This window comes from Acinonyx jubatus, chromosome A3 (assembly GCF_027475565.1).
Source record: "Acinonyx jubatus isolate Ajub_Pintada_27869175 chromosome A3, VMU_Ajub_asm_v1.0, whole genome shotgun sequence".
In the NCBI taxonomy this organism is placed as follows: domain Eukaryota; kingdom Metazoa; phylum Chordata; class Mammalia; order Carnivora; family Felidae; genus Acinonyx; species Acinonyx jubatus.
In genome coordinates this window covers 88,342,528-88,360,805 of record NC_069388.1, presented here as the reverse complement: position 1 = coordinate 88,360,805, position 18,278 = coordinate 88,342,528, and the positions used below count along the sequence as shown (strand labels likewise).

Sequence of the window (18,278 nt, the reverse complement as noted above, 5' to 3'; positions counted from 1 at the left end):
TTTTGTAGAAAAGGGATCATTCAGTAATATATTACGTTCTAGTTTCTTGCTTTTTTTTTTTCAGAGGTTTTTAGATTCATCCATGTTGCAAATATTGTTGCAAGTATCAGTAATTTATTCCTTTTTGTTACTATTTCATTGTTTGAATTTACCAGTTTGTCCACTGATCTGTTCTTGGGCATTGGGCTGTTTCCAGTTTTTTGCTATTAAGAGTAAAGTTGCAGATCACCTGGGTGGCACAGTCTGTTAAGCATCCAACTTCGGCTCAGGTCATGATCTCATGGTTTGTGGGTTTGAGTCCCACATCTGGCTCTGTACTGTCAGCACAGAGCCTGGAGCCTACTTCAGATTCTGTGTCTCCCTCTCTTTGCCCCTCCCCCGCTTGCACTCTTTCTCTCTTAAAAATAAACATTAAAAAAAAAAAGAGTAAAGTTGCTATGAACATTCACGTATTAAACTTTGTTAGGTACGTGTTTTCCTTTCTCCTGGAAAATGCAAAGGAATGAAATGCAAAGTAAATATACATTTAATTTTTAAAGAAACTACCACACTCTTTTCTAAAGTGGTTATACTATTTTATAAAATTCAGATCAGCAATATATGAGGATACCAATTATGTTTGACAACACTCATACTATCAGTCTTCTAAATTTTAGTTGTGTGGGTGTGTAGTAGTAGCTCATTATGTTTTAAATTTGCATTACTCTGATGACTAATGATGTTGAGCATCTTTTCATGTGTTTATTGGCCTGAATCACAGATCCTTTATAAAGTGTTCAAATTTGTCACCCATTCTTAATTAGGTTGTTTTCTCTTACTGAGTTGTAGGTGTTCTTTATGTACTCTGGATACCAGTCTTTTGTCAGAATATCTTTTAGAGGGCAGTTGGGTGGCTCAGTTGGTTAAGTCTAACTTCAGCTCAGGTCATGATCTCAGGGTTGGTTTGAGCTCCACCACGAGCTCTCTGCCTGGAGCCTCTCTACCTCAAAGCCTGGAGCCTGCTTTGGATTGTGTCTCCCTCTCTCTCTGCCCCACGCCACCCCCCAGCTCATGCTCTCTCTCAAAAATAAATAAACATTTAAAAAAAATTTTAATATCTTTTACACCTATATATTCCCATTGTGTTCAAGCCCATGCTTCTCTTTACTATCCCTTAAATGGGGGAAGGCCATATGTGTCTCAGAGCCTTTGAACTCTCTTTATTGCCTGGAATGCTGTTCTTCCAGTTACACAGACCTCCTCCAGTTACTGTTCAAAGGGCCCTTTCTGGTGAGCTCTTAACCATCCTATTTGAAATAGCAATACCCTCGACCAGGCATTCCTCCCTTTCCTTTATTTTTTCTCCATAGCACATATCCACCCGACCGGTATATTTGTTATTTACTTGTGTAAATTTACCTGTTTTCCTGTGTAAAGAAAAGTATGGACCAAGATGAACCGGAACCACAAAAAACATGGGAAATAATTATCTGCAGCCTGTTTAGGGGATTACCTCCTTTCTTGGAGGCTGATACACTTAGAGATGACAAATTTCTGAGCCTGCTAGAAGCAGGAAGAGGTTGATTTCATCAACGTACTGTCACCTCTTAAGTACCCGAAGCAAATCGCGGTCCACTCCAGAGCTTTCCTAAATGACCGCACCGTTGCAAGAAGGAAACAAGTTCCGTCCGTCCCCGAAAAGAAATGTAGCTGAGATGAATGTGGAGTTCATCCTGGCCAACACTGTTCTTTGCACAAGAAGAAACCGATGTCTCCTCCAACGCCCAAAACGCGTTGGAGAAAGGCTGAGTCGCGCCCTGAAACCTCAGCGTCCGGTCCCCGGATCCTTACCGTCCCCATAGCCGGAAGTGACAGATGGGGCCCTGGCTCCCATTTGCGTCCGCCGGCGTCTCTCAAGCTGAGGAAGGAGCTTCTCGGGAGGGACTTGCGCGGTTGCGGCCCAGCTTCCGGAAAGTGAGGGGTTTGTTTCCGAGGGGAAGGCATTCCCGGAGGACCGAGAGTGCGCAGGTGAGTCCTCCCTGGCAGGGCGGGCGGAGGGCCAGCCCCGGGGGCTCAGTACGGCAGTGACAAGCTCATGCTCTCTGAGTGCTACACAGCTGAATGAGGATTCATCAAACCGATGAAAAGGGTTGAGGAGCACGTGTAAGAGGGCCTGGGACCCTGGTAAATGGACTTTTTAAACGGAGTTGAAGGGAGGGAGGAAGAAGTCAGGGGCTGTACCTGTCGGAGGGGCAGAGTTGGGGAGCGAGCCTGGGGATTTGAAACTGGGGAGACCACTGGGCTGTAGCGGAAAGACCGCGGTCCGGAGACAGGTGCGCTGGCAGCAGCACCAGGGGAGAGGGCTGCGACTGGAGGGTTTGAAACTCCCTGCCATTAAGTGGGAGCTTTATCACAAGAGCGGCGGAAGGACGAGATATGGTTTACGTTTTGAAAGGATCGCTCTTACTGCCAGGTGGAAGTTGGATGGAAGGAGGGCTGGAACTGCGAGGCCACCACCCCTAGGAGGCCACAGCTGTAGTTGAGACATGCGGCCTGGGCTGGGGGCAGTGGGTATTGGGGAGAAGTGGACGGGTCAAAGTGGTACTTAAGAGGTAAAGTCGTCAAGACTAGAGAGTAACTATGGGAGCTAGGAGTATGACTGGATTTGCTGTGATTTGCAACGATGATTCTAAGTTTCTGGCCCAAGTGAGGGAATTATGTTTTGACTTTTGCTAGGCTGATGAGAGGCCATAAGGCGGGATGAGGGCAAAATATAAGCTAGCACACCCCCACCCCAGTGGGATCTGTGTGACATTCTATGGACACCCCTGTCTACCCAAGAACAAAGGAAAGGACAGAAAACAAATGGTTAAATTGATGAGTCTCTACCAGTTTACAAAAGAAACGTAATCCCATCAATAGCCTAAAGTCCCGGAACTCCCTGCTGTCTTAATGTTAATGATTTGCTAGAGGGGAAAAACAACGACAACAACAACTTAGTTTGACAATAGCTAGGCCTCCCGTAATCTGTGAGTCTTTAGCATAAGAAAGTCTCTGGAAACTTCCCTTCTGACTTTACCTCCCCTAAACTCATAGTATGTAACAAGCCACTCTTCACAACCCCTGTGCAGCTGTTTCTGCCCTGGATTCCTGTTCCCATGCTTTAATAAAATCACTTTTGTACCAAAGACATCTTCATGAATTCTTTATTGACCATCAGCTGTGAACCCCACTATCACCCCAAAACCTCATCAAGGAGACCTTTTTTCCCCTAGTATAAAAACATAATGGAAAGTTTTTTTCCTTGCTGATTATCTGTACTCTTATTTTGTGTGCTTACTGTAGAAAATTCAGTGCAATTTTTTTTTTTATAGAAGATGATAAACGTTACCAATAATCCTGCCACCCAAGATGGCCATATTTTGGTGTGTTTCATCTTTTTGTTTTCTGTGTGCATCTTTTTGTGTAATTGGGAATGTATTCATTATATTTTTCTGTATCATTTTTTTCCCCGTTGGATGTTACTATGACAATAAAGATTGAACTGCTGTGTGCCAGGATATTATTCACACATATATTTTTTATCCTAACAAAAAGTCAGATGTAATTCCACCAAGTCTGAGATAACTTTTTGGTGTATCTTCCTTTCAATATTTTTTATGCTCCTTTTTGAAAAGCCCACAGTTTATGCCACATTTTATGTTTTGTCTTTTTTTATGTATTTTTTACAATTTATTTTGAGATAGAGTATGCATGCCAGTGGGGGAGAGGCAGAGAGAGAGGCAGAGAGAGAGAGAATCCCAAGCAGGCTCCATACTGCCAGGCAGGAGCCTGATGTGGGGCTTGAACTTAGGAACTAAGATCATGACCTGAACTGAAGTCAGATGTTTAACTGACTGAGCCACTCAGGTGCTCCTGTGTTTTGTTTTTCAATCAGATGTTTTTACTTAATGTTATTTATTGCTATTTCACACAAATTAACTGGTCTCCAAGATGACAGTTTTTAATGCTTGTTTAGTTGCAACAAATCTGTTATTTGCTAGTTTGTTTTCAATTTTTTGCTATTAGGATGATGAGAGGAGCATCTTATTACATAAAATTTCAGGTTTTTAATTATTCCTTGAAAAGAGTCCTAGAAATGGAAACTACCAAGTAAAAGGATAACATGAACTTACCAAATTGCCACCCCCAAATAACTTACTAACACTTTGAAATTGTTTTAAAGATCACATTTTTGCAATACTTAGATTTTCAGTTCAAGAATATGGTTGTCTTTCTAGTTAGTCAAGTTGTCCTTTATGTTTCTTTTATGTCTTTGTCCTTTCCTTATTAAACTTATGTCTAAGAAAAGGCCTGTATTGATTTTTTAATAATTGTACCCCCTCCTGGGGCACCTGGGTGGCTCAGTTGGTTAAGCATCCAACTTTGCCTCAGGTCATGATCTCATGGTTCGAGGGTTTGAGCCCCACATCAGACTGTAAGCTGACCGATCTGAGCCTGGAGCCCACTTCAGATTGTGACTCCCTCTCTCTCTGCCCCTCCCCCACTTATGCTGATGCTCTCTCTCAAAAATAAATAAAACATTAAAAATAATTGTACCCCCTCTCTACTTAAATGTCATGTGTGAAATGAGTATCTTTGAGTCAAGTGTTGTACTTCGATAAAATTTTCTTAATATTTGTGTCTAGGTTCTGCTAAAATATACATAAAATGGGAAGATCAGAAAGCTAAAAAGGCTAAGTTGGAGTGAGGTTTCGTTAACACCATAAGTAATCCGTGGCCTAAAGAATTCCTGACATTCTGCTCCTACTTGTCTGTTAGAGAAGCTGCCCCTCAGCCATGCATCAAAGCCTGCCTGCCTGCACAACCAGAGAAGCAGGCAGCAACCTTGGTCTTTCAGTAAAGGAAGCTAGGAACAACTCAGCAGGGTTGGTAGACATCTCATGGGGATGCCAAATGTGCTTTTGGGATGGATTCTTCTAGGGTAACAGTTCTGTCATCTTGTTATATTTGTTACTGAGGATGTTTATTAGTTGAATTATACCATTAGCTTTTAAACAGATGAAGTCTTTTGGTCTTTTAGAATCGTGCTTGTCTGTGAAATGCAGTTAACGCATCAGCTGGACCTATTTCCCGAATGCAGGGTGACCCTTCTGTTGTTTAAAGATGTAAAAAATGCTGGAGACTTGAGAAAAAAGGCCATGGAAGGTGCTATTGATGGTGCATTAATAAACCCTAAGGTGGTAAGTACAAGTAAGAACAAATGAGCTATAAAGGGGCATTTAAGAATACGTTAATTAAAAAAAATTTTTTTATGCTTATTTTTGAGAGACCGAGAGACAGAGCATGAGTGGGGGAGGGGCAGAGAAAGAGGGAGACACAGAATCTGAAGCAGGTTCCAGGCTACGAGCTGTCAGCACAGAGCCTACTGTGGGGCTCGAACCCACAAACCAAGAGATCATGACCTGAGCCGAAGTCAGATGCCAAACCAACTGAACCACCCAGGCACTCCAATAATATGTTAATTTTTTATGATGTTACAGGTTAGCCTAAAATTGTCATCTTTGGATAAATAGTTCTTGTCTAAACTGTGGAGTCAGATTGAGCCAACCTTGAATTTAATAGTGAATAGAAGCCAAAGTGCTAGGCCCTTCCCAGAAGATATGAAAGGTTGTATTCTGACTCTGATGTAATGGCAAATGCCTGGAGCTTCATTTACTCATTTGAACTAGAAAAATCTCTGCACAGGAGGCATCCGTAGTGGTTAAGAGCACACACTGTGGAACCATGTTACTAGGACTTAATCTCAGCTCTGGCACTTAAGACTTTGAGCAAGTGGTAGGCAACCTTTGTACCATGCTTGCTCTGTTCCTGCCATTGTTCTAAGTGCTTTCGTATACTAACTCACTTAATCTTCACAACAGCCCTATGAAGTAACTACTATGATTATCTGCATCCAACAGATAAAACTAAGGGATCTGCCCAAGGTCCCTCAGTAGGAAGTGACAGCTGGGATTCAAACCCAAACATTCTTTGCTTTGGCTTCCTCATCTACTGTGTGTGAATAATAATACTGATTTCATAGGGTAGTTTTAAGAATTAAAATAATACAGGTAAAATGTTTAGACTATGGCCTTTCCCCATATTAGTGCTCAATGTTCTTTAAAAAAAATTTTTTTAAATATTTATTTATTTATTATTGAGAGAGACAGAGCATGAGTATGGGAGGGGTAGAGAGAGGGGGAGACACAGAATCTGAAGCAGGCTCCAGGCTCTGAGCTGTCAGCACAGAGCCCAACGCGGGGCTTGACCTCACAAACCACGAGATCATGACCTGAGCTGAAGTTGGACGCATAACTGACTGAGCCACCCAGGCGCCCCCCAATGTTCTTTTTTAAATTTTTACTATTTAAGTTCCTTGCAGCTTTAACATTCTATGATTTACTGAACACCCAGCAATTTTGAAAATATAGTCCATAGAAACTGTGATGAAGTCAAACAGCCTGACATTGGAGTTACCAAGAGAGAAGGCACGTGTCTCCCAAGTGCTCCAGATTCTCCGTGTGTGATTCTTTATGTTCTCTTTGGTAGATTGTTGATCCATTTCAGATACTTGTGGCCTCAAACAAAGCAGTTCATCTCTACAGACTGGGAAAAATGAAGACAAAAACTCTATCAACTGAAATTATTTTCAACCTTTCCCCAAATAACAATGTAATTAATATGGATTTTACTTTATTTATGTTGATTGTATTGTGCTAATGTGTGTTCCCCAGTGTTGGGCTGTAATAGTGAAGAGTGTTCTGGAAAGATTGAGGTTTAGCACTGCCTCTTCCTAGACAAATAAGCTTTGGAGTCACTTCACATAGGAGTAAAGAAAAATTTAGCTACATTAGATGAGGATAGTTTTATCTGTCCTTCTTACCATATAGGGTCAGGAAGATCCCTCTAAATGATATATAAATTTAAATGGCAAAACATTAAGCATGGATATTTGTGTGTTACCATGCACATCTTTTACTCTCCCTATAACTCCTTAAGGATAGAATCCATGTCTTTTCCATATACCAGAAGCCTACCTGGTACTTGGAACAGCCTTTAACACAGGCTCACTCATATACCCAGGGCTCAGGAAGAGTTTGTGGTTTGAAATACTGGTAGTAATCAAAGTTATTGAGCTAAAGATATTCTACCTGTGGCACATGAAAAAAATAACTTAAATTTTGCTGATGAAGTTTTAGTATTACTACTACTATTAAGAACACAACCAGGTACTAACATCATCCAAAGGACAATTAGGAAACCCGTAGCATGGTTTAAAATAATGTTTGAAATTTTATAAAGTTTATAGAATGCATGATAATAGAATTCCTCAGTACCTGGAGAAAAAATTACCAGATAATTATAATTTCTTTGACATCATTTGAAATAATTTGAGAAACTTCACTTCGGTAAACATCTGCTGGGCTTGTCCCTCTTACAGTTACAGTTCTAGGGCAGAAGAAACATGTTCCTGAGGAAGGCAGGTAAACAAGACAGAAATCCAAATGCACTAAGATAAGTGACATAATGGGAATAATACTTCAAACCAATGGAAACAGCAAAGAAGCAACTCCTGTAAGGAGAAAGGATGACATTAGTGACATTAGTGTTGGACCTTGAGGGATGAGGACACTCCAGGCTGAGGACAAAGTTTGAGCATAGGAAAAAATGTATGAAATGGTGGACACCCATATGGTCCAGTCTGGGTAGAAGGTGGGTGTGCGTGGCTAGAGGGTCACTTGGGGCCAGAGGGAGGGAGTGTTGATGTTAAGAAACGCCAAGAAGTAGGCTTGATTGTGCAGGAATAAGGTGCAGTTTTGAGCAGAGAGTACTCTAGAGGCAGATGTGGTGGGTGTCAAGAAGGGTTGTTGAAGAGAAACACTGTAGGTAGAATCATTAGGATATGAAAAATAAGAACCTGACCAAGGAAAAAGGAGGCCCATGGGGGGATGTTTCAGACACAGAAGCTACTGGTTATTGTTTGTTGTTGTTCTTTTCCTTAGATTTCAGAAGCTCTGAAAAAATTTGGTATCTCAGCAAATGACACTTCAATTCTAATTGTTTACATTGAAGAGGGAGAAAAACAAATAAATCAAGAAGACTTAATATCTCAGGTAGAAGGTCATCAAGTTTCTCTGAAAAATCTACCTGACATAACAAATATTACAGAAGTCAAAAAGGTTTGTAAATCTGTATTTTTACAAAGTGTGATAGATGAAGAATAATACTGATGTTGTTTGCTTGTTGACCACTGATCCTTCTGGTTTTTGTTTTTCTTTAAGAAAGGTTAATGTAATTAAAAATTACTTGAAAAATAGTTACAGATGCAAAGAATTAGAAGATGCTGGATTATAGGGGCACCTGGGTGGCGACCGAAGTCAGTCTGTTGAGTATCTGACTTCAGCTCGGGTCATGATCTCGCAGTTCGTTGAGTTCGAGCCCCGCATCAGGCTCTGTGCTGACAGCTCAGAGCCTGGAGCCTGCTTTGGATTCTGTGTCTCCCTCTCTCTCTGTCCCTCCCCCGTTCATGCTCTGTCTCTCTCGGTCTCAAAAATAAATAAACATTAAAAAAAAAATTAAAAAAAAAAAAGATGCTGGTTTATGTAAAATTTAGTTAGAAATTTAGTTGATAAAAGCATTCTTTAATTAAGAATAAATAACTTCAGGGATGCCTAGGTGGCTCAGTCAATTCAGCTTCTGACTTGGGCTCAGGTCATGTTTTCCTGGTTCCCGAGTTTGAGTCCTGTGTCAGGGTCTGTGCTAACAGTTCAGAGCCTGGAACCTGCCTCGGATTCTGTGTCTCCCTCTCCCTCCCTGCCCCTACTCTGCTCTGTCTCTCTCAAAAATAAACAAACATTAAAAAAAAAAAAAAAAAGAATAAATAACTTCAGAGGCACGTTAGTGGCTCAGTTGGTTTAGTGCCCTACTTTTGATTTCAGCTCAGGTCATGATCCCAGGGTCATGGGATCAAGCCCTGCATTAGGTTCTGTGCTGGGCATGGAGCCTGCTTGGGATTCTCTCTCCCACTCCCCTGCTTGTCGCTCGTGCTGTCTCTCTGAAGAAAAAAAAAAAAGTGCAGAATACATTTTATATTTATTTTACATTTCAAATATACTGTGTAAGCTTGATCTTTAATATCTTGACGTATGCTTTAAAAATTGGTACAGATTCAAAAAAAAATTGGTACAGATTCAGTTTCTATGTGTAGAGGGTTATTACCATAACTAATTTAAAGGGAACTTCTGACATAAATTATGAATTGCCATCTACTTTACATATTTTAATCACATTCGTGATTTGTGATTTCATGTCATTATCCCAGTAGTTGAATGATAAATAATTTAACTTATATATGTTTGTATAATAGAAACTAGTAGTGCATGAATATATTAGCATGTCATAATTCATCTTTTATTTTCACAGATATATAAACTGTCTTCACAAGAAGAAAGTATTGGAACATTGTTGGATGGTATCATTTGTAGAATGTCAACAAAAGATGTTTTGTAAAATGACAGAAATATTAAGATTTTTCATAAGAAAACATTGATTTTTCTTTCTTGATTATAAAATGTGTATGTTCAGGGAACCTGAGTGGCTCAGTCGGTTAAGTGTCTGACTTCGGCTAAAGTCATGATCTCGCAGTTCGTGGGTTTGGGCCCCACATCTAGCTGTATGCTGACAGTTCAGGACCTGGAGCCTGCTTCCAATTCTGTCTACCCCTCTGTCTCTGCCCCTCCGCCACTTGCACTCTGCCTCTCTCTCTCTCTTAAAAATAAATAAACATTAAAAAATTAAAAGAAAAAAACAGGGGCACCTGGTTGGCTCAGTTGGTTAAGTGTCTGACTTTGGCTCAGGTCACGATCTTGCGGTTCGTGGGTTCAAGCCCCACGTCAGGTTCTGTGCTGACTGCTGACAGCTCCGAGCCTGGAGCCTGCTTCAGATTCTGTGTCTCCCTCTCTTTCTGCCCCTCCCCTGCTCATGCTCTGTCTCTCTCTCTCAATAATAAATGTTAAAAAAATTTTTTTAATTAAAAAAAATAAAACGTGTTCAATTATGGAAAATTTTAAAACACAGAATGGTATAACAAACCATTCCTAGTCCTCTCTCTTAATATCTTGAAAGATAACCACTGTTGCTATTATTTGTTGTTGCTGTCTAGTCTTCTGTATCTATTCAGGTTTATTTTTATTTAATTGGAATAACTGGATTTTTACTAGGTTCTTGCCTTAGTGATTTTATATTCATCAGCTCATATTCCTGCCCTTACTTCTGGCTAATCTAGTATTTCCCTTCCAAGCCTCCCGGTTCCAAGTATTTTACATACAAGAATTTACTCATCATAATATTATAAAGTAAACACTTAATATTACCACCATTTTACACCCAGGAAACTAAAAGATTATAGAAACAATAAGTAACTTGCTCAAGGTCATAGAGCTAGTATAAAGCCATGTTTTATAAATGCTTTGGGTTTTATTTTTTCACTTTATATTTTGATCGTAGCAGTCAAGACAGGCTTGGTCAGGGGTGAGCAAACTTTTCTGTGAAGGGCCAGATAGTAAATATTTTCGGCTTTGCAGTCCATAAAGTCTCCACTGTATCTACTCAACTCTTGCTATCATAGTGCAAAGGTATCCACAGACCATAAATGATGAGTACGGCTGTGTTTCAGTGAAACTTTATGGGCAAAAACAAGTGGTGGACAGGATTTGACCTGAGGGCCTTGTTTTGTGGATATCTGGGTTAGGTTAGGCTTTGATTACAGTCCCTAAAGCTCATTGGCTTCACACGACAAAAATTTGTGTCTTGTTCAGTCTACATAGCCAGATTGTGTGAATCTGTAAACAGTCAGGATAGTGACTCAGGAACCCAGTTTGCTTATCTCATGTTTCATTCTCCAAAGCAAGTTACATGGCCCTGCCAACCTCACAAGGAACAGAGAAGTGTGATCTTGCCCCATGCTGGAAAGCAGGGAGGTAGAAGTACTTAGTGATTTCTATCATGATCATAAATAACAAAGTACATATGTACATAGCTAACATTTCTCGTGTGCACTGTGCTTAGCATTGTATATGCACTACCTCGTTTAGTCCTTACTACAATCCCAAGAGATTTTTTACCAGCAAGAAAACAAATTTAGTCTAACCTACAGAACAACTGACAATAATACAGTGAAAGTCCATGTACCTTTCATGTGAATTCACTATTTGTTGTTAACATTTTGCTACATTTGCTTGCTAGTGCTCTCCTGAGCTCAGGTTTGTGTACACACACACACTTTTGCTGCAAGATTTGAAAGTGAGTTGCAGACATGTCTCTTCAGCCTATAGTGTTTATCTGTCATCTCAGTCTCTTATCTACAACAATCTTGTTAAGAATGATGTTGACGTTTTTTTGAAGAGTACCTACCCTGTCTTTTTCCACACAGTTTGGATTTGTTCATGATTTAAGTCAACTTAAATATTTTAGATTTTGTGTCCTTGCCATTGCATATCATCAGGAGGCAATGTCAGTTGGCCCTATTATTGGTGATACAAAGATTGGTCCCTCGGTTAAGGTGGTGCTCCCCCAGACATCTCCATTGCAAAGACCTCTCTTCCCCTGCCTGGGATTAAAACCCCAATCTATGTGACCCCAGATCCTAACACCTCAGTCCACTGTCCCTCCCTTGCCATCGTGCTCACATTCTTTTTATTGATGTGAAATACATCACATACATACTTCCTCTATTTTTATGCACTTACATTGCTTTCAGTGTTTCACTTCACTTGCAAATAAACATTTGTATATGGTTCTCTTTAACATAGTTTCTCTACAGTGGAATTATTGGGGATGAGGAGTTGAACTCATTAAAGGCTTCAGAGCAGAAAGGTGCCATTCTGCACCCCCCGCTGCAGCCACTTCCCTGCTCTTGGCTTTGCTGAAGGCAACCACTCTGCAGTCACATCACAATAATGAGGAAAGCATAACCTAGTTTGGCCAGTCTTAGAATAAGCAGTTTGTAGTCATCGAATTTGCCTGTCATTGATGCTTTCACAGTCCTTTGTGCCGCTGATCTCCCATGTTCCCCTCCAGATCTCTCTTCACCTTTACCCCCTCTTCTCTGTGTTCCAGGTGGCTGACCTGTATGTCAGCAAGAGGTCTCTTGGCTTCTGCTTGGGTTTGGCCACTGGGAGGCCAGGCTGAGATTGGAGAGGGGAAGAGAGTGAGGCCAGGGTATTTATTAACCTGACCCCTCCCTGTAAGGTCAGGTGCACTGGCTTTGTCTCTGAACCTTTCAACTCCTGGGTCAGGCTCCTGTCACCTCACCCTCCCACCTTGCTTCAGGTCTCTGGGCAATAACATACCTGGCTCCCACACCATCTCCCATCCCCCTCTACCCACCCACACCTTCAGAGTTAGTCCCTTTCATCATCTGCATAAAATTTGCTGGAGTTACCCTAATTTGAGTGTTGGGGCCTGAGACCTTCTCACTTTCTCAGAGAATTGAAAGGTTACAGAACATTTCTGTAGAGCTGGAATCACTGACCTAGGATTTCTGAGCATCTTACCAAGGATGTTCTTACCTACTTCTTTCCCCTTGAAATGATTTGCTACTATTTTCTTTCACTCGTCTCCTTTAAGTGATGAGTTCTCAGTAAAAGTTCAGGGCATTGGCCTGATGTTGGGTTACTGGGAGCCCCAACGAGAGGTTAGAGGAGATTCTGCCAACTCAGTTAAAATGTAATTGAATTGATTTTCTCTTCTCCCTGAGACTTCCAAAATGTAATGCCACTCATTTACCATCATCCATCTCACTGGCCCATTTCTGGGCTGCACTGGTGTAGTAGGGAATGTGTGTCATAGATGTAAGTGAGGGGTTTTAGTGACATGTTCTTCTCCAATCCACAACTCTTGGAATAACAGTGACTCTGTGAGGTCTTGGGTAGGACATCTCTCAGCTTTTCTGGTCTTGGTTTCCCATTTGTAAAATGGGAACATTAATACCAACCTTTGTCCTTGGTTGTCATGAATATCAAATAGCAGAGCATAGGAAAATAGCTTCGTCACAGTGTCAGGCATCTGATTTCTCAGTGAATAACAACAATCTCTTCCCTTTATGTACCAGGCAGTATTGCTGAGGCAAGTAGTAAAATAAAATAGGGCTCACTACTGGTTGAAAAGTAAAACAGTGCAGCCACTTTGGACAACATGTTGGCAGTTCCTCAAAATGTTAAACATAAAATTACCATATGACCCAGAGATTCCACTACTGGGTATACAACCAATAGAACTGAAAACAGGTGCTCAAACAAAAACTTGTACCCAAATGTTCCTAACAGCACTATTCACCACAGCCAAAAGGTGGAAACAACCCAAATGTCCATCACTGGATGAATGGATAAACAAATGTCGTCTATCCCTCCCATGGAATATTATTCAGCCATAGAAAAGCAATGATGTACTGATACATGCTACACCATGGGTGAACCTTGAAGACATAAAGTAAAAGAAGCTGAACACAGAAGTTCACATATCACATGATTTCATTTCAATGAAACATCCAGAAAGCAGGTTAGTTGTTGCCAGGGTCTGGAGAGAACAGGTGGAGAGAGTGACTGCACAGGGGCAAGGGAATTCCTTTTGGGATGTGAAAAGGCTTTGGAGTCAGAAGTGGTGGCCGTACAACACAGTGTGTGTACAAAATGCCACTGAATTATATACACTAAAAGTTAATTAAAACATGAACTAATAGAATAAGCACCTCTGCCTTACCTTTAGGAGTTCATGATCTTAGATAGGTCCCTCTAGGCTCTCAGATCCGGCTGAGGCAGAGCCAGGTAGATTCCCAAGCCTCTGTTTCATCATCTGAAAGCAAGAGCCTGGAGCCTCAGCCCACTCCAGGCTTCATCTTTTACACAGAGAATGAGCCACAGGCCCTCCATCCAGAGACAGATGCTGCCAGCATCTGGTATGATCACTCAGACTTTTCTCTCTGCATGCTTGTGTCTGTACATTATTTTCAGGTTACATTTTCACCAAAAGGAGTTAAAACCTACGGCTTTATAATCCTTTATTTCTTGGAGTTACATTTTGACTTTTTTTTTTTTCATGTCAATAAATCCTCATGATCATTGTTCATGGCTGTGAGGATGAAAAGCCTGGATGTAAACCAAGGTCACTGGGTTTTGAGGATGCTACAGAGGACCAGAGAGAATACAGAGAAAGAGAATGTGGGGACAGACCACAGACCTTTGACCCTTCAGCTTGACTATGAGGTTTTTGACTGGTTAATAGCAGACTTGGTAGGAAAACTCAACTGTACTTTGGAGCTCTCTGTCCCCCGTTTTGATTCTTAGTTCAAATGTTACTTAACATTGAAATGTTTAAACATTAAATGTATGAAACAAATGTAGCAAATACGCATGGCTCACCACTCAGATTTCACGTTAAACTCTACCCTTCTGCCAAAGACCCAGAACCGTAAGCAGTCTCCATCCACTGGGCCTGGATCCCAGCCTGCCCGTCTTTGGTTTCTGATCAGAAGGCCTCAGGATGGTAACACCAGCCCCAGTTATGATCTTTCTCTCCAAGTCTCTCTCTCCAGCATCCTCTAGAGGCTCTTGCCAGAAATGTGACTATCATCTCTGACCCCTTCCTCATCCTCATTCCCATCTGGATCATTACAAACTCCTGCCGTTCCTGTCCCCAGATGCACCTACAGGTGGGCTGGTTCTCACCATCGCCTCACTCTGGTCCAAGTCACCACTTACTCTTGTAGGCCCTCTGCTAGCCCACGTGGCTTCCTGGTGAACACAGAACAAGTCACCCCTTTCATACAGATGCTGCCCGTTGGATGCACAGTTCAGTGGGAGTCATGTCTTTGAGCAAGTAAGAAATAGGTACCTTCTCCTTTGGCCAGACTCAGCTGGGGGGGGGGGGGGGGGTTGACGGCTTGGTGAGTGGAGCAGGGCTCTATTTTTGTTCCCACTAGCCCTCCTTGGTCAGAAGCTCTTGCTTGCATCTTACATATCTCTACCCCGAGGCTCCTTTATCAGCTGCGGTGCCGCACTAGACCGTGGGGGGCGGGGATTGCGCGCTTCCACTGTCGCTTCCCATTCACTCTCCACCTGTAGCCACAGCAACACGTGCACGCGCCTGCCTAGGTTACTCCCCAGCTTTTAGCTGACCAATGGCCTCCCATCGCTTTCGGAGTAGAGTCCAAACGCCACAACTGGGGCACAGACCTCACACGCACGGGCCCTTGCCACCCTCACCGCTCCCTCCCTCTCTCCGTGGCCATGTTGGCCACCTTTCCCTGGAAACCTTGCCTTTGTTCTGCCTCAGGGTCTTCACGCCTTTGTTCCCTCAGCCCAAAACGCTCTCCTTCACTCAGCCCTGCTCAGGCCTACCTCTCCCTCCGGTCTCGACCTAAGGGTCCTTCCTCGGGAACCCCTATTAATCCTCTCTTGCGGCCCGCACCTCTCTGCCCCGCGCGCGTCACAGGTGTGAGAGGTGGCGCGCGCCGCGCAATCCCCGGAATCTCGCGAGGAGCTTCGAGGACGGGAAACCAGGGTCTGCCGGGCGCTGTGCCGTAGCCCAATGGCCCCCACGGCGCGTGGCCGGATCAGCATTTGATGACACTACCGACAAATGCTTGAGTAGATAGATCGGTGGTCTCGGCTTCAGTAAGCGGTGAGAATATAGAGGGAGGGGCTTAGCTGGGCCGCAGGGTGAGGGCACGTGGGGAGAGGAGCAAACTCAGTTTGGGGAGGGAAGCAGCCCCCTCGGCAGCATATCCGTTCCACGGAGAAGGGATTTTCTGTTTTTCCCTGCTTTAGTTCACCTCAGCGCAAACTATTTAACAGCTGTGATGGCACAGAGGCTCTAACGATCGAACACACACCAGCTGCACGTGGTACTGGTGCCCATCGCTGTGTGTCACTGTTGCTCATAGCTGAAGAGGACGCTAGGCACCTAGTAGTTGCATCATACATAATAGTACTGTGAATGAATAAATGAATGAACAAACGAACGAACGAACGCAGATGGAGCCTAGTGAGATGAGTGCAGGGAACTGCCCATGGTCAGTCTTCCTCAGACCAGGTAACGCCTAGGCAGGGAGAGCGCCCCTTGCGTGCTCAGCCTGGACTGTAGCTCATGAAGACAGCACACGGTGAGGCCTGCAACCCCAGGCTTCTAGGAGCTGTGTGGAGGGGCTGAGGGTGGACACCAGAGCACATCAAGGTGCCTGCTGGGAGATACTCCAGGCCTTAACCACCACGGGAGGAAGAGTGAAGGCCATCTGCAAGGGCAAGGCCCCCTGAGCTGTTCCAGACCCCGCTTCCCCACTCCAGGCTGAATCTCTGATGATCACAAGAGTGAGTGGAGAATGCGCTTCCTGCTCGGTCAGAGTCCAGCCTCTCAGGTGCAAGAACCAGCCAATGAGGTGGCCATCCAGGGAGGGCCTGGTCCCTGGTGGTGGAGCAGGCCCTGGGCAGTCTCTCCTGGATGCCAGGCAGAGGCTGAGAGCAGAGGCCACTCCGAGACTGCTCTGGACATTCAAGGCCGTTGTGGTAACAGGTGAGAGGACGCGGGTAGAAAGGACAGTGTTTGGAGAGAGGCCTGGAGCCCCAGACTCTCCTCTGGATGTCCAGGCTGCCCCTTTTTTGGTGATTGACTCTTACACAACCCCAGCAGCCTAAAAATCTGCAATCAAGGGGGAAGGACTCTTTGTTGAGACTTTTACTTGGGAACACAGGATTCCTACAATGTATGGTTCCTGGTGAGGGACCGAAGGTCTGGGGACACATGGTCTGGCTGCTGCATGGTGCCGCCCCAAAGTGCCAACAAGCTAAGTGAGCCAGTAAAAGGGGAAAGAGGGTGGAGAGGAGGGTATTTTGTATATCAGAGCTTTGTATGTTACTTTATTAAATCTTCAAAACAATCCCAGAAGCCAGGTGTTTACTTGATCCGGTTCTACAGATGAAAAAAACAGGTTCAGAGAAGTTAGGTGATATGTTAAGGTCACACAGCTAGAAAGGGACGGAGCCAGGATCATATGCAAATCGTTCTGACCCTACACTTTCTCCCAGTGGCTGTGGCCTACATCCTTTTGGGCAAAAGCAGAAAGAAATGCCCATGAGCGGGGGTCTCCCCCACTCCTGGGAGGTGGCAGAGATGGGACACTCATCTGACTTCCTCTTTCTCCCCCAGGGTGGCCCAGAAGGTGTGCAGGGACACTTAGCTCTCTCTCTCTCATGGACTTTGAGATTCAGGCTCAGCAGTCTTCCATGGCTCCTTATCACATCCGCAAATACCGGGAGAACGACCGCACACGGGTCCTGGACTTGTTCTCCCAGGGAATGAATGAGCACATCCCCACCACCTTCTGCCACATCCTGAAGCTGCCCCGAACCCTGGTGCTCTTGCTTGGGGTGCCCTTCACCCTCTTCCTGCTCTCTGGCTCCTGGGTCCTGGCCCTTGTAGCCAGCCTCATCCTCCTCGCTGCCCTGAGATTCCTCTCCAGATACCCCTGGACCAAGTTTATAGTCATGTCTTTGTGCACAGATATGTCTGACATCACCAAGACCTACTTGGGTAAGCCTGGCTCCTGCTTCTGGGTGGTTGAAGCTGAGGGGCAGGTGGTGGGCATGATGGGCGTTCTGCCTGCCACCCTGCAGAAGGAGAAGTTGCAGCTGCTTCACCTGTGTGTGGCCCCAGAGCACCGAGGCCAGGGGATAGCGAAGGCCCTGGTCAGGACTGCCCTCCAGTTCGCACGGGACCAGGGGTACAGCCAAGTCATCCTTATCACCTCCATGCTGCAGCACTCGGCCTGGGCCCTCTACCAGCACATGGGCTTCCAGAAAACGCACCAATTCTTCTCCTCCATAAGCTGGAGGCTAGTTGCTATTCCTACAGTTGGCTTTGTCTACCACCTCCCCTCTGCTGGGGCCTCTGAGGCACAGGGTCTGGAAGTGGGCCCGTGATCTGGTTCCTTGTGGCTCAGCCCGGAGAGGGCCAGCTCTGCTGAGGTAGCAAGCAAACCCCAGAGTCTCAATGTGACAGCACAGTGAAAGCTTACTGCTTGGTCACGTGGGAACCCAGTGGAGTTGGTGGTGGGTGGCCCCCTCATTCAGTCTTTTGGGGTTGCTGCTGTTTCATTTACCTAGTGCCATGAGATGTTGCATTAAAACAAACTAATGAAATAAACTAACGCCAACGAATATTTCTTTATTTCATGCGTCTGTGGTCAGCAATTTAGGCTGGACTTG

At 44.0% G+C, this 18,278-nt stretch overlaps 2 protein-coding genes across 6 annotated transcripts; both read left to right on the top strand.

Annotated features, from left to right (window-relative positions):
* The first annotated feature begins 1,850 nt into the window (after nt 1–1,850).
* On the top strand, nt 1,851–9,606 carry TPRKB (TP53RK binding protein). Of its 5 annotated transcripts, none has more exons than XM_053200770.1 (5): nt 1,851–2,007; nt 5,063–5,222; nt 6,571–6,693; nt 8,025–8,201; nt 9,445–9,606. In XM_053200770.1, exons 2-5 carry the CDS (start codon nt 5,082–5,084, stop codon nt 9,529–9,531), a joined length of 528 nt encoding a protein of 175 aa, XP_053056745.1. In that variant the 5' UTR covers nt 1,851–2,007; nt 5,063–5,081; the 3' UTR covers nt 9,532–9,606. The 5 variants fall into 5 exon arrangements, with proteins under 5 accessions (XP_053056745.1, XP_053056746.1, XP_014919519.1 ...); XM_053200771.1 differs by having other exon boundaries at nt 1,864–2,007; nt 5,123–5,222; XM_015064033.3 differs by having other exon boundaries at nt 2,004–2,163.
* Nucleotides 9,607–15,109: 5,503 nt separating this feature from the next.
* Nucleotides 15,110–18,278, top strand: NAT8 (N-acetyltransferase 8 (putative)). The gene is made up of 2 exons (XM_015064081.3): nt 15,110–16,587; nt 17,221–18,278. Exons 1-2 carry the CDS (start codon nt 16,374–16,376, stop codon nt 17,991–17,993), a joined length of 987 nt encoding a protein of 328 aa, XP_014919567.3. The 5' UTR covers nt 15,110–16,373; the 3' UTR covers nt 17,994–18,278.

Coding starts and splice junctions, on each gene's coding strand:
- TPRKB (XM_053200770.1), top strand. CDS start 5,082: ATGCAGTTAACGCATCAGCTGGACCTATTTCCCGAATGCAGGGTGACC. Junction 6,694..8,024: donor ACCTTTCCCCAAATAACAAT/GTAATTAATATG, acceptor TCTTTTCCTTAG/ATTTCAGAAGCTCTGAAAAA. Junction 8,202..9,444: donor ATATTACAGAAGTCAAAAAG/GTTTGTAAATCT, acceptor TTATTTTCACAG/ATATATAAACTGTCTTCACA.
- NAT8 (XM_015064081.3), top strand. CDS start 16,374: ATGATCACAAGAGTGAGTGGAGAATGCGCTTCCTGCTCGGTCAGAGTC. Junction 16,588..17,220: donor CAAGGCCGTTGTGGTAACAG/GTGAGAGGACGC, acceptor TTTCTCCCCCAG/GGTGGCCCAGAAGGTGTGCA.